The sequence below is a fragment of the Nannobrachium achirus genome (assembly GCF_963921795.1).
Source record: "Nannobrachium achirus genome assembly, chromosome: 14".
NCBI lineage: Eukaryota > Metazoa > Chordata > Actinopteri > Myctophiformes > Myctophidae > Nannobrachium > Nannobrachium achirus.
In genome coordinates, this window is record NC_137821.1 from 49829250 (window position 1) to 49845425 (window position 16176).

The 16176-nt window shown below is 45.1% G+C and overlaps 1 protein-coding gene across 1 annotated transcript; it reads left to right on the plus strand.

Annotated features, from left to right (window-relative positions):
- Positions 1 to 13587: 13587 nt before the first annotated feature.
- LOC308298108 (uncharacterized protein) lies at positions 13588 to 15759 on the plus strand (the record flags this gene model as incomplete). Its single annotated transcript, XM_080741665.1, has 2 exons — positions 13588 to 15277; positions 15460 to 15759. The coding sequence occupies 2 exons, from the start codon at positions 13588 to 13590 to the stop codon at positions 15522 to 15524; spliced, it is 1755 nt and encodes a 584-aa protein (XP_080597791.1). The 3' UTR covers positions 15525 to 15759.
- Between the last annotated feature and the right edge of the window lie 417 nt (positions 15760 to 16176).

Below are 16176 nucleotides of genomic sequence, written 5' to 3' on the forward strand. Positions count from 1 at the left end.
AAATCATTTTGGATTATATATCCACTTTACCTTCAAACATGTATATTTTGATATAACGACAGTACAGACCTCTTAAGCTCTCTGGAGCAGTAAAGAGTTTGCCAAAGTAAAACTGACTTTTGTTGTAATGACAGCTCCGAATGTAAAGGCTGATTAATGTATAAAGCTGGCTCTTATCTTTTTCTTTTTTTTTTTCTCAGATACGTCTTCTGCCCAGTCCTCAGTTAAACCAAGGAAGAAAAACAAAAAGATAAAACAAGAGTTCTGCTGTGACCATTGTGGACAAAGCTTCACTTCATATTATTATCTCCAAGTACACCAGCGAATTCACACAGATCAGAAATCTCACTGTTGTGAACAATGCGGCAAAGTCTTCACTATGAAATCTAGCCTGTTAACACACAAGATAATTCACGCTGGAGTGAAGCCATTCAGCTGTGAAACGTGTGGGAAGTGTTTTACTCAGTCTGGACACTTGAAAACACATATGCTTATCCATACTGGAGAGAAACCTTACTGCTGTGACCAGTGTGGGCTGAGGTTTGGTGACCGGTTCAGATTAAAAACACACCTGAAAACTCACAGTGGAGAGAGGCGTTTCTCCTGTGACCAATGTGGGAAAAGGTTTCCCAGATCGTCTCATCTCAAAAATCACCAGCGAGTACACACTGGAGAGAAGCCTTACAGTTGTGACCAATGTGGTGAAAGGTTTACACAAAAGTCTACTCTCTCAATACACCAGAGAATGCACACTGGAGAAAAACCATTCTGTTGTGACCAATGTGGTAAAAGCTTCAGACAAAGGACACACCTTAGGACACATAGGAGAATTCACACTGGAGAGAAACGTTTCACCTGTGATCATTGTGGAAAAGAGTTCTGGGACACACGCTCTTTCCAAGAACACCAGAGAGTTCACACTGGGGAGAAGCCTTACAGCTGTGTCACGTGTTGGAAAAAGTTCAGAAGAGAGTCTGATCTTAAAGTACACCAAAGATTCCACACTGGAGAGAGGCCATACAGCTGTGACCAGTGTGAAAAATCCTTCCATACACACGGTTCGCTAAAGCTCCACCAAAGACTTCACACGGGAGAGAAGCCTCACTGCTGTGACCTTTGTGGGAAAAGGTTCGTTCAAAAGGTTAATCTACAAAAACACCAGAAAATTCATTCTGGAGAGAAGCCTCACTGCTGTGAGCAGTGTAGGAAAAGTTTTATTGAAAAGGCGGATCTCAAAAAACACCAAAGAATTCATACGGGAGAAGAGCCGGCATTCAGCTGTGACCAGTGTGAAAAAACCTTCACTCAAAAATCTAGCCTCAACAAGCACAAGAGAATTCACACAAGAGAAATGTCTTACAGCTGTGACCAATGTGGGAAAAGGTTTGCTCTAAAGCAGGATCTCAAAACACACCAAATAAATCACAGGGGAGAGACGCCTTACAGCAGTGACCCACCCAGGACCATCTCTATTAACTCATCTAGTGCCAAAACCGAACATTTTCGGTTTAAAAAAACGTATTAAGAAATACAAAAACCGAACATGTTCGGTTTTTTTTTTTTTTTTTTTTTTTTTTTTTTTTTGGAAAAATCACATTTTGATCTTTAATCTGACAAAGATCCGTTGTTTTGCGATGTTGTCCATGTGCCTAGGACATCCAGTGAGCAAGTGATCACTTAGAATCCTCTATAAAACAATAGACTGCCCATTTCTCTGCCTTTTATTGTATATTATACAAATGTATGGTTGATTTCTGTGGTGCACGCAGCACAGTACGGCTTTCGGCTCTGACAGCCAGAGGTGTCAATTGGGTATGAGAGGTGTCAATTGGGTATGGCAAGTTATGGCAGCTGCCATCCCTTGGCTACAGGGGAAATAATAAAATGTATGTATACCTTAGCAACAATGTCTGTTGCTAAGGTATGGCAACATGACTGTTGTCTTGCATGCACGTGAGGGCACGCGACCGTGCATGCAAGACACCAGTCATGTTGCCATACCTTAGCTTTTGCTGAACTGACGCCACTGCTGGCAGCAGCCCCTGGGCACTGCGTGTGAACAGATTGCTTGTTGAAGAACCAAAGTCGTGGTCGCGTTCGCCGGTCACTGAGACATCCAGTGAGCAAGTGATCACTTAGAATCCTCTATAAAACAAAGGATTTATTGTATATTTTATACACATTTATGGTTGATTTGCGAGTGATCTGCAAGCGTGCGTGTGCCACAGGCATGCCCTGTGGCACAGGACGCACGTACGCTGCAGGAGGCCGGCCTTACAGAAGGTATATAAAGCCCGCCCACCCATTCATTCTTTCCTCATCGGTAGGATTGCGAGTGGAGACTTTTAGTTGAAGCAAGCTTTTTCACAGCAAGAGAGAGAGATTGAGAGAGAGAGAGAGATCAGTGAGAGGTAGGTTATAGATAGATAGATAGATAGATATATAGATTTATAGGCCTAGGTAAATTGTGTGCGTGTGTGTGTGAGAGAGAGAGAGAGAGAGTTGGAGTGACTGTGTGTGTGTGTGTGTAGGAGAGGGAACATTAGATTAGATTAGGGTTAGGGTTCAGTGTGTTGTTCGGTTCGGTTCTTGTGTTGAGTGTAGTTCATTGTAGTGTCGGTGCTTTGTCTGTCCTGTCCTGTCCTGTCCTGTCCTGTCCTGTCCTGTCCTGTCCTGTCCTGTCCTGTCCTGTCCTGTCCTGTTCAGTGTAGTCAGTGTTCAGTCAGTGTTCAGTCAGTGTAGTCAGTTGTTTGTCTGTTGTCTCATACTCGTAGTCTATCGTTGTGTGTTCGGTTCTACTGTCTGGCATCATGCCTGGCCGCCCTCGCCGCGTTACGGCGCGCGGCGCCTCATCCTCCCGTGGACGGGGACCTCGGGGGTCTGTATCTGCGACTGGTCGCCAGAACCAGATCACGGACTACTATGCTTTCCGAGACCCGGGCCTGGAGACTGACTCTGACCTGGAGGACGACTCCACGATCCCCTTGCCCTTGCCCCCGCCCGCGACTCCCTCGACCCCCATGTCCCCAGCGCCTCCCTCTTGCTCTGTCTGCGGTTCGCCGCAGCCACCGCGGCCTCTACTGCTAGCTTCACCGCCCGTGGATGTAGCAGGCCCGGCCCAGCCACGGCGAGGTTCCCGGACCCGGACAACAGTGCTTTCCGAGCCATTGTTGGAATCACCTGATGAGGGGGACTATTTGGAGGATGTGGACCCGAATTGGCTACCTTGTCGCGGGGATGTCCGCTCTGCCAGAGAAGGTAGGCCTGCACACTCTTTATTGTTTTATTCATAAACTTTAGATGCTTGGTTTTTTTTTATTTATCCACGCAATCGCAGACTTTGTAGCAACACGAGCACGTAGCACTGCAATGTTGGCTTTATTGTATGAATCGAGATGAATAGTAGCACAGCGTGCGTGTTCTTTTTTTTTATCCACGCATCGCGTCAACCATACAACATATTCATCAAATCATCTAGGCCTGCACACTCTTTATTGTTTTATTCATAAACTTTAGATGCTTGGTTTTTTTTTTTTTTATCCACGCAATCGCAGACTTTGTAGCAACACGAGCACTGTAGCACTGCAATGTTGGCTTTATTGTATGAATCGAGATGAATAGTAGTACAGCGTGCGTGTTTTTTTCACGCATCGCGTCAACCTAGGTATTGTCTTGTACATGCAACATATTCATCAAATCGTTTCTTATCATCTTTCTTTCAGAGGAGGATGAGGATGAGGATGATGAGTTTGAGGAAGAACAGCCTAGGCCTGCACCCCGCCATCGCGGTAAAGGTAAATATTTACATTCAAAGTACCTTTTTGGCATGTGGAAGATTTACATCAAAGCCTAACCTCCGATTGACCCAAAACAATATGCTGTTGACCAAAACCTTCAAAGAATGACCGACATTACATAAAAGCGTAACCTCTGATTGACCCAAAACAGTTTCAAGTTTCAAAGAATGACGGGCATGACCTGAAATGTAACCATAATGTCATGTCATGTAAACATTGTTTGTAAAGATGTGTAATGTGTTCATCTGAAAGCCAGGTGGCAGCCTAGCATTTACATTGACACTCTGCCATCTTCCTGTCTGCCTGCCAGCTTAGGGGAGGGAATCATTAGCATTTGGTGTGACTTCACACCAAAGTGTGAAAGTGTGAAGTCACACTATGAACACTTCACACTATGAACGAATCATTTGAATGATTCTTTTGAAATGAACGGGATTGCCCTCACTTGTGGACACAATTGGCTGTGAATTGATATTCTAATTGGTGCCAAAATGGCAGTTGTGAGCTTGTAGATCGGCTATTTTTGGCAAAGAGCTTTGGTGTAGAGGGGAAACAGACCAAGTACACAGTTTCACTGTGGCATCATGGCCAGAGCCCTGAATCTGGTAAAAATGTATTATACTTTTATATTATCCACTTGAACCCTATAGTGCTATAGTGTCCATATTCTGAGAACTTTAGCCAAAAATAGCAGATCTACAAGCTCACAACACCTCGCGCTGCGAGGCGTTGTGAGCTTGTAGATCTGCTATTTTCAGGGGAGGGAATCATTAGCATGACTTCACACTTTGTGAGCTTTAGTAACTGTATGACACACTACTGCTGCTAGGATTTATTGCCAAAAATAACAGATCTACAAAAAAATAGCAGATCTACAAGCTCACAACACCTCGCGCTGCGAGGCGTTGTGAGCTTGTAGATCTGCTATTTTCAGGGGAGGGAATCATTAGCATGACTTCACACTTTGTGAGCTTTAGTAACTGTATGACACACTACTGCTGCTAGGATTTATTGCCAAAAATAACAGATCTACAAGCTCACAACACCTCGCGCTGCGAGGCGTTGTGAGCTTGTAGATCTGCTATTTTCAGCATGCAACACCTGAGGCGTTGTGAGCTTGTAGATCTGCTATTTTCAGCATGCAACACCTGAGAGCAACCAAACATAAAATGACTCCACTAGTCCCTCCCCAATCTGAGTTCCCAGAGGTTCTTTTTCTCGCCACTAGGGGGGCGTCCTCCCTAACGTTTTAGTCTAGTTTTTTATTTTGTTGACGAAATTGTCAATATATTTAGTCTTAGTTTTAGTCATCACAGCTTAGTTTTTATTTCGTTTTTGTCAGTGAAAAAAACGCAGTCGACAAACATTTTTCGTCATAGTTTTAGTGGACAAAATCAACACTGGTTTTAGTCATAGTCTTTTGAATAAAATGTCATTTAGTGTCATGAGTTTGAATCCCTTCTTCTATGGCCTTACATTATGCATTACATTATCCTATAGTACATTATCCTACAGAACCTGAACACAAAAGTATGGTTTGGATCATTACACTAAAAGATCATAGAATCAAATGTGATAGAGGGGACTAAATTATGACTAAAACTAAATGACATTTTATTCAAAAGACTATGACTAAAATTACATCAAAATTGCTTGTATATCTGCTATTTCCACAGGATGAAAATGTATATTATTCGATTTTATAATGCATATTTTCATTTCAGGTACACCAGCTGCACCGCGAGGCCGCTCTCCAGCTCCCAGTGAAAGGGACGTGTCTCCGGTTCCAGACCTGGTTCCAGACCTGGAGTCCACCAGTCCAGCTGGGCCTTCCTCAAGCAGGGACACGGGTAAGAATGTGTAATTCATTCATATAGATATCTTTCTATCCATTCCGGGGTGGCTGTAGCTCAGGAGGTAGAGTGGGTTGGCCAATGCTCCATGTGTCGGCTTTTCAAATCCCAGCTTCTCCTGTCTACATGTCAAAGTGTCCTTGGGCAAGACACTGAACCCCAAGTTGCTCCCGGTGAGCTGCCTTGCATGGTTTCCACCGCCACCGGTGTATGAATGTGGGTGAATGTAATGCACATTGTAAAGCGCTTTGGATAAAAGCGAGCTTGTAGATCTGCTATTTTCAGGGGAGGGAATCATTAGCATGACTTCACACTTTGTGAGCTTTAGTAACTGTATGACACACTACTGCTGCTAGGATTTATTGCCAAAAATAACAGATCTACAAAAAAATAGCAGATCTACAAGCTCACAACACCTCGCGCTGCGAGGCGTTGTGAGCTTGTAGATCTGCTATTTTCAGGGGAGGGAATCATTAGCATGACTTCACACTTTGTGAGCTTTAGTAACTGTATGACACACTACTGCTGCTAGGATTTATTGCCAAAAATAACAGATCTACAAGCTCACAACACCTCGCGCTGCGAGGCGTTGTGAGCTTGTAGATCTGCTATTTTCAGCATGCAACACCTGAGGCGTTGTGAGCTTGTAGATCTGCTATTTTCAGCATGCAACACCTGAGAGCAACCAAACATAAAATGACTCCACTAGTCCCTCCCCAATCTGAGTTCCCAGAGGTTCTTTTTCTCGCCACTAGGGGGGCGTCCTCCCTAACGTTTTAGTCTAGTTTTTTATTTTGTTGACGAAATTGTCAATATATTTAGTCTTAGTTTTAGTCATCACAGCTTAGTTTTTATTTCGTTTTTGTCAGTGAAAAAAACGCAGTCGACAAACATTTTTCGTCATAGTTTTAGTGGACAAAATCAACACTGGTTTTAGTCATAGTCTTTTGAATAAAATGTCATTTAGTGTCATGAGTTTGAATCCCTTCTTCTATGGCCTTACATTATGCATTACATTATCCTATAGTACATTATCCTACAGAACCTGAACACAAAAGTATGGTTTGGATCATTACACTAAAAGATCATAGAATCAAATGTGATAGAGGGGACTAAATTATGACTAAAACTAAATGACATTTTATTCAAAAGACTATGACTAAAATTACATCAAAATTGCTTGTATATCTGCTATTTCCACAGGATGAAAATGTATATTATTCGATTTTATAATGCATATTTTCATTTCAGGTACACCAGCTGCACCGCGAGGCCGCTCTCCAGCTCCCAGTGAAAGGGACGTGTCTCCGGTTCCAGACCTGGTTCCAGACCTGGAGTCCACCAGTCCAGCTGGGCCTTCCTCAAGCAGGGACACGGGTAAGAATGTGTAATTCATTCATATAGATATCTTTCTATCCATTCCGGGGTGGCTGTAGCTCAGGAGGTAGAGTGGGTTGGCCAATGCTCCATGTGTCGGCTTTTCAAATCCCAGCTTCTCCTGTCTACATGTCAAAGTGTCCTTGGGCAAGACACTGAACCCCAAGTTGCTCCCGGTGAGCTGCCTCCACCGCCACCGGTGTATGAATGTGGGTGAATGTAATGCACATTGTAAAGCGCTTTGGATAAAAGCGCTATATAAATGCACCATTTACCATTTATTTACCATTCCATTTTCGATTCAGCTCTCCACATCTCTGCCAGCTTAGCCGTGAGATGTAAAAAATTGTTCTCTTTAGCTATCGGACCACAAGATTTACCATGTTTTATGACTAAAAACTAAGCTGTGATGACTGAAACTGGGAATAAAATGTTTATTGTCACATGTCTAAAACAAACTAAGAAATAATGCTGGTGTGAGGCTGTGAGCTTTCAACATCTCATCTCACAATGTGTCACACTGCAACACGTTGAGTTTGTAGATCTGTTATTTTGCAGGAAAGTTTTAGGCACCCAATTGAAACTACATTGCAGGCCACGACACTCTGTAGATGCAAATGATTCATTCAAAGGCTGTGAATTGATATTCATTTTATATATATATTATATATAATTGATATATTGGTGCCAAATAGCCAAAATGTAGATCTGCTATTTTGCAGGAAAGTTCAAGACAGAATACTCCCATAGAAATGCAAATTTAGGCACCCAATTGAAACTGGATTGACTAGAATAAATCACACATGCATGGTGTGATGTCTGGATCATGTAGATCATCTATTTTCAGCAAGTCTAAAACCCTAAAGTTTGTATGCGACCTGACTGTCGCTTATCTCCCGATTGTGGTGTCTTACTGGTATTTCTATAATTTATAGGTGGCAGCTCCTGGCGTGAGGAAGGTTGGGAACCTAGAGACATTCCATTCACTGGCACGCCTGGTCTGAGAGGGGCCGCTGCTGACATGCCCGCCGACGCGACCCCAGTCCAGTTCTTTGGGCTCATCATGACGGACGAGGTGGTCAAGTACATCGTCGATGAGACCAACATGTATGCACAGGAGGCTGCCATAACGGTACGTCTGTCACCTCACTGTTCCCTCCTTCCTGTGCAATGTTCACAATGTTTAGATGAAGTCGGAGTCAAAATAACAGATCTACAAGGCTAGTATAAGAGCTTGTATATCTGCTTTTTTTTTGGCTAAACAACAACAGATTTACAAGTTCACAGCATGTAATGCTGTAAATGTTTACTCAATGCCGTAAATGTCAAAAATAGCAGATCTACAAGGCTAGTAAAATACATTTTTACCAGATTCTCATGTGTGCCAGACATGTCTGCTCCCAGCTTACTGTCCTGTCATTGTAGAACACACACTGACAGCCTTCAGTATGTTTTGCTATGTCAGTGGGGGTATTTCTATGGATGTTTCTAAGTAGGGGTGTTTCTGACTAGCAATGTGAATAAAGATTATCTATTGTGACAGAAGTGAGAGACTGCACATCCAGAAATGACACACAAACCCATTTGTGAAGAGAGCAGAGAATATAATACTGTAATCACTCAATAAGGCTTTCATTTTTGAATCTACAGTGTCTCACTTCTGTCAATTCATTTCAATTCAATTCAATTCAAAGGAGATTTATTGGCATGAGAAAACATACGTTTACATTGCCAAAGCAAGTATAACGAATACAATAAAAACAGTTGAAAATGGGGAACATATATACAGTTGGAGGGAGTACGGCATTGAGTAAACAGAGCTATGTCGCAGTGTGCCATTTGTACAGGGTACAAATAGCATCATTATCAGCTCTGTTTCATACTGTATGTGCAGTATGAAGTTACTCTAACAGCAGCAGTGTGTCATACAGTTACTTTAGATGAAGTCGGAGTCAAAATAACAGATCTACAAGGCTAGTATAAGAGCTTGTATATCTGCTTTTTTTTGGCTAAACAACAACAGATTTACAAGTTCACAGCATGTAATGCTGTAAATGTTTACTCAATGCCGTAAATGTCAAAAATAGCAGATCTACAAGGCTAGTAAAATACATTTTTACCAGATTCTCATGTGTGCCAGACATGTCTGCTCCCAGCTTACTGTCCTGTCATTGTAGAACACACACTGACAGCCTTCAGTATGTTTTGCTATGTCAGTGGGGGTATTTCTATGGATGTTTCTAAGTAGGGGTGTTTCTGACTAGCAATGTGAATAAAGATTATCTATTGTGACAGAAGTGAGAGACTGCACATCCAGAAATGACACACAAACCCATTTGTGAAGAGAGCAGAGAATATAATACTGTAATCACTCAATAAGGCTTTCATTTTTGAATCTACAGTGTCTCACTTCTGTCAATTCATTTCAATTCAATTCAATTCAAAGGAGATTTATTGGCATGAGAAAACATACGTTTACATTGCCAAAGCAAGTATAACGAATACAATAAAAACAGTTGAAAATGGGGAACATATATACAGTTGGAGGGAGTACGGCATTGAGTAAACAGAGCTATGTCGCAGTGTGCCATTTGTACAGGGTACAAATAGCATCATTATCAGCTCTGTTTCATACTGTATGTGCAGTATGAAGTTACTCTAACAGTACAGTAACATGTATTACAGTAGCAGCAGCAGTGTGTCATACAGTTACTCTAACAACTATCAATTCATAGCTACATCCATGTATTGCATTGTATTGGTGGCATCTTCTTTGAACACTAATCGTGACATGAAATGTTTATGTCGTCACTACAGGTCCAGCAGCGAGTGATCTCAACGCCACAAGCCAGGCTGGGTTCCTGGAAGGAAGTTGGCATCACAGAGATGAAAAACTTCCTTGGCCTCTACATCCTAGCTGGGATCCACAAGCTCCCCCAGTTTTGGATGTATTGGAGCACAGATCAAGTCCTGCAAACCCCCATCTTCCCCAAGACCATGACAAGGAACAACTTCCAGAGGCTCCTAAGGTGTGTGCACTTTGCTCACGGCGGTGACAATGACACGGACAGGATGTGGCGAGTAAGGCCGTTTCTCGATCTCCTGATCCCCAAGTTCCAGCAGCTCTTCTACCCCGGCCAGAACATCGCCATTGACGAGGGCATGCTGCTGTGGCGGGGACAGCTCGTCTTCAAGGTGTACAACCCCCTCAAGCCCATCAAATATGGCATCAAGAGCTACGTGTTGTGCGACTCCATCACAGGCTACTGTTACGCCATGAAGCCCTACCACGGGAAGAGCAGCAAGCTGATCGACACGGTGCTGTTCTTGTTGGGTGACCTGAAGGGGCGGGGCCATCATTTGTTCATGGACAACTACTACAACAGTGTAGATACGTCCCTACAACTGCTGGCTCTGGACACCCACACATGTGGCACGCTCAGGAAGCGTCGCGGCGAGCCACCCGCCATCAAAGATCTGACCCTGGGCTCACTGAAGGCGGGAGAGCATGTGATGGTCCACAATGGAAAGGCCATGATCGTTGTCTGGAGGGACAAGAAACTTGTCAAGTGCGTGTCCACGATCCACCCCGACCAGATGCTGACGACAGAGGATCGGTCGAGGGACAAGCAGAAGGTGCCCAGGCGGGAGAAGGTGACCAAGCCCAAGTGTATATTGGAGTACAACAAGTACATGCACGGGGTGGACTCTATGGACCAAATGATTGGTTATTATATGTGTGCGAGGAAGTCCCAGAAGTGGACAACCAAGTTCAGTTTCTATCTGATCCAGATCGCGCTCTACAATGCCTACATACTGTACAGAACGAGCAAGGAGAACTACTACCAGGAGCTGCTGAAAACGGACCCGCGGGCAAAAAAACCAAGGATCCTCTCCCACCTCAAGTTCATCCTGGCCGTCACAGACTCCTGGGTCAGCCTGAGGGAGGGTCGGCATGGGACAGACGAGGTCCAACCTGCTGGGGGCCACGTCCAAGATGTAGGGGGTCAGGAAGCAGAGGAGCTGGAGAGCCAGGACGAGGCTGGGGGTCAGGAAGCAGAGGAGGTCGAGCTGGAGAGCCAGGACGAGGCTGGGGGTCAGGAAGCAGAGGAGGTGGAGCTGGAGAGCGAGGACGAGGCTGGGGGTCAGGAAGCAGAGGAGGTGGAGCTGGAGAGCGAGGACGAGGCTGGGGGTCAGGAAGCAGAGGAGGTGGAGCTGGAGAGCGAGGACGAGGCTGGGGCTGTAGGGGGCCAAGAAGAAGAGGCGAGACCTAGCACCGGTACCGCTTGGTCCTCCCGTTACGACCCCCCAGAGAGACTGGATGTCAACATGCTAGCTCACAAAGCAGTACTCATCCCAATGCGCACAGGTGCCAAGAAACAGCCGTCCCGGCCTTGCAGAGTCTGCAAGGAGCAGTTTGGCAAGAGGATAGTGGGACAGAAAGCACCAAGAAAAGAGTCTCGCTATTGGTGCAAAAAATGTGAAGTGCCTCTCCACCTCGATGACTGCTTCGCGGCTTACCACACCTACAAGCACTACAAGCACTATGGCCGGAAGAAGCGGTGAAAGCCGCTTCCAAGGAGTGGCTGTGTGTGTCCCATGTCCATATATGGTCATTTCAGTCCAGAATGAACAGTAAATGTCTGTCACCTCATGTCCATATATGGTCATTTCAGTCCAGAATGAACAGGATTTATCTGTCCTTTACGTCCAGAATATGTGTGTAGTGTCTGTCCCGGTCTGATGATTGGATGCTTTGTTGATGACATGAGTGTAGACATACTGTGTACGGATTTGCGTGATTTCAGGGCAAAATCTGTTGGGGCGGTGTCCAAAAATGTGGGGCTGTATGGGACAGATCCATGTTGATGGCATGTGTGTAGACATACTGTGTACCGATTTGCGTGATTTCAGGGCAAAATCTGTTGGGCCAGTGCCCAAAAATGTGTTTGAAAAAATGTGACTGATGGTGGGGCTGGATGGGACAGATCCATGTTGATGGCATGTGTGTAGACATACTGTGTACCGATTTGCGTGATTTCAGGGCAAAATCTGTTGGGCCAGTGCCCAAAAATGTGTTTGAAAAAATGTGACTGATGGTGGGGCTGGATGGGACAGATTCATGTTGATGGCATGTGTGTAGACATACTGTGTACCGATTTGCGTGATTTCAGGGCAAAATCTGTTGGGCCAGTGCCCAAAAATGTGTTTGAAAAAATGTGACTGATGGTGGGGCTGGATGGGACAGATCCATGTTGATGGCATGTGTGTAGACATACTGTGTACCGATTTGCGTGATTTCAGGGCAAAATCTGTTGGGCCAGTGCCCAAAAATGTGTTTGAAAAAATGTGACTGATGGTGGGGCTGGATGGGACAGATTCATGTTGATGGCATGTGTGTAGACATACTGTGTACCGATTTGCGTGATTTCAGGGCAAAATCTGTTGGGCCAGTGCCCAAAAATGTGTTTGAAAAAATGTGACTGATGGTGGGGCTGGATGGGACAGATCCATGTTGATGGCATGTGTGTAGACATACTGTGTACCGATTTGCGTGATTTCAGGGCAAAATCTGTTGGGCCAGTGCCCAAAAATGTGTTTGAAAAAATGTGACTGATGGTGGGGCTGGATGGGACAGATCCATGTTGATGGCATGTGTGTAGACATACTGTGTACCGATTTGCGTGATTTCAGGGCAAAATCTGTTGGGGCAGTGTCCAAAAATATGTTAGATCCATGTTGATGGCATGAGTGTAGACATACTGTGTACCGATTTGCGTGATTTTGGGGCAAAATATGTTGGAGCTGTGTCCAAAATATATTTGAAAAAATAAAAAAAGTGGCTGCCATTTGACAGTACAAATGTATTTTTGTCTAAGCTTGGCTTTACTTCATTCTAAAAATAACAGTTGAAAATGGGGAACATGATATAGTACTTTATTGTTAGTTCACACTGAAATTTGTCTGCGAAACATATATATATATATATATATATAAACATTTTACACAGGGAACAAAAACAAGACTAATCATATATACAGTTGGAGAGGGGGTGCAGCATTGTAAATGGCTATGTCACATTGTGAGTTTTTATATATATATACAGCTCACAACAGCTCACAAGAGCTCACAGGTCAAGAGGGGTCAAGTTCAGTAGAGGCCCAGTCTAATAACATAATTTCTCTCTCTCTCTCTCATTCTCAGTCAAGGTTTACTAGGACAATGTAAAGATTGAGTTCACGTAGCTATATTGGTATGCAATGTGAATAGAGATTATCTATTGTGACAGAAGTGAGAGACTGCACATCCAGAAATGACACGCAAAGCCATTTGTGAAGAGCAGAGAATATAATACTGTAATCAGTCAATAAGGCTTTCATTTTTGAATCTACAGTGTCTCACTTCTGTCAATTCATTTCAATTCAATTCAATTCAAAGGCGCTTTATTGGCATGAGAAAACATACGTTTACATTGCCAAAGCAAGTATCACAAATACAACAGTTGAAAATGGGGAACATATATACAGTTGGAGGGGGTACGGCATTGAGTAAACAGAGCTATGTCGCATTGTGCAGCAATACTTTCCTCAAAGTACATAAAGGTATCAGCTCTGTCAGGCATTTTAACATCTCCCAAATGGAAGATCCGTGCGTTAAACCTCTCTCACCTCTCTCTGTCCACATTTGAATATCATGCTATCTATATAATACAACCTGTACCTCTCACCATCATTGTGCTCTACCGCCCCCCAGGGACCCTTGGGGATTTTCTGGAAGAACTGGACTCTCTGATCAGCTCATTTCCGGAGGACGGAACTCCCCTGATTCTACTGGGTGATTTCAACCTACCAACTGCAGAAAAGTGTCTTCCAGTTACATCCCTACTGACGTCATTTGACTTGTCCCTGTCCCCTTCCCCTCCCACCCACAAGGCAGGGAATGTATTGGACCTTGTGTTCACCAGAGCATGCTCTTCCTCAAACCTCACTGTTACCCCTGTCAAATGCTCTGATCACTGCTTCATAACCTTCTCTCTCTCCCTCTCTTCCCTCAGATCTGTGCCTACCCACCCGTTGACCGTCACCACACGACGCAACCTGAAAACCCTGGATCCCTCCACTCTCTCCTCCTCCATTCTCTCCTCCCTCCCAAACCCGGATGTCCTTCCCACTCTCCCTTCTGACGCTCTAACATCTTCCTTTCTCTCCTCTGTCTCCTCAGCGTTTGATCGTCTCTGCCCTCTCTCGACCAGGCCAGCACGTGCAAATCCACCTCCCCCATGGCTATCTGAAACTCTCAGATCTGAGCGAACACCTCTCAGGGCGGCAGAGAGGAAGTGGCACAAGACGAAGCAACCAGAGGACCTATCTCATTTTCACACACTCCTGTCAGGTTTCTCACTCTCACTTTCCACTGCAAAATCATCATTCTACCACACAAAGATTCAATCATGTACCTCAAACCCTAGGAAACTGTTTAGCACGTTCTCAACCCTCCTCAAACCCCCCCCTCCCCCCCCTCCTTCATCCCTCTCAGCGGATGATTTTGTCGCCTACTTTGAAAAGAAGGTTGACGATATCAGTAGTTCATTCTCCCATCTCCCCCAGAATACAGTGTCTAACACACGGAATTGTATCCCCAACTTAACATGTCTGTCCTCCTTCTCCCCTCTCTCTACAGATGACGTCATAAAACTAGTGACTTCCTCTAGACCTACCACCTGTGCCCTGGATCCAATCCCTTCTCCACTCTTCCAGACGATCGCACCTGACCTACTCCCCTTCATAACCGCCATCATCAACAGTTCTGTAACCTCAGGCTGTGTCCCAGCTGCCTTCAAGGCAGCCAGAGTATCACCACTCCTCAAAAAACCAACTCTTGACCCCTCGGACGTCAAGAACTACAGACCGGTATCCCTCCTCTCATTTCTTTCAAAAACCCTTGAACGTGTGGTCTCTAACCAGCTTTCTCTCCATCTCTCACAGAACAACCTGCTGGATCCCAACCAGTCAGGTTTTAAACCAGCCCATTCTACAGAAACTGCACTCCTAGCAGTCACGGAAGCACTCCATGTTGCCCAGGCTGCCTCCCACTCTGCAGTCCTGATTCTTCTGGATCTATCAGCGGCATTCGACACAGTGAATCACCAGCTGCTCCTGGACACCCTTGCTGACCTAGGCATCACCGGGACGGCACTAAAGTGGTTCTCCTCCTACCTGTCGGACCGGACCTATCAGGTCTCATGGAAAGGTTTGCTTTCATCCCCCCGAACCCTCCAAACGGGAGTCCCCCAGGGATCCGTACTTGGCCCTCTGCTTTTCTCCCTGTACACCAAATCCCTTGGTGCTGTTATCTCTGCTCACAATCTATCCTATCACTGCTATGCTGATGACACTCAACTGTTTTTGTCCTTCCCCCCTTCTGCCACCCAGGTGGAAGAACGCATTGCTGCATGTCTGGCCGACATCTCACAGTGGATGTCAGCCCACCACCTTAAGCTGAACCCGGACAAGACGGAGCTACTCTTCTTCCCAGCTAAGTCTTGCCCCATGCAAGATCTCACTATTTCCATAGATAATGCATTTGTGACTTCAGTTCCTACTGCTAGAAACCTTGGTGTGGTCCTGGACAGCCAGCTATCATTCAAGGCACACATTGCATCAGTCACCCGGTCATGTAGGTTCACACTCTATAACATCCGTAAAATCAGACCCTTCCTCACCCAGGAGGCAGCCCAGCTCCTCATTCAGACATCTGTCATATCAAAGCTTGACTATTGTAACTCTCTCCTCACTGGTCTCCCGGCATGTGCACTTAAACCTCTCCAACTGATCCAAAATGCCGCGGCACGACTGGTCTTCAACCAGCCTAAGTTCTCACATGTCTCTCCCCTTCTCCGCAGCCTCCACTGGCTCCCGGTTGCGGCCCGCACTGAATACAAAACACTGATGCTGACCTTCAAAGCAGCCAAAGGTATGGCTCCTCCATACCTCCAGAAGCTGATCAACCCCTACACCCCCACCCGGTCACTTAGATCAGCCAACACAGGGATGCTGACAGAACCCTCGCTCAAAACTCCAGGGCAAAAATCCACTCGTCCGAGACAGTTTGCCCTCCTGGCCCCCAAGTTGTGGAATAAACTCCCTGTC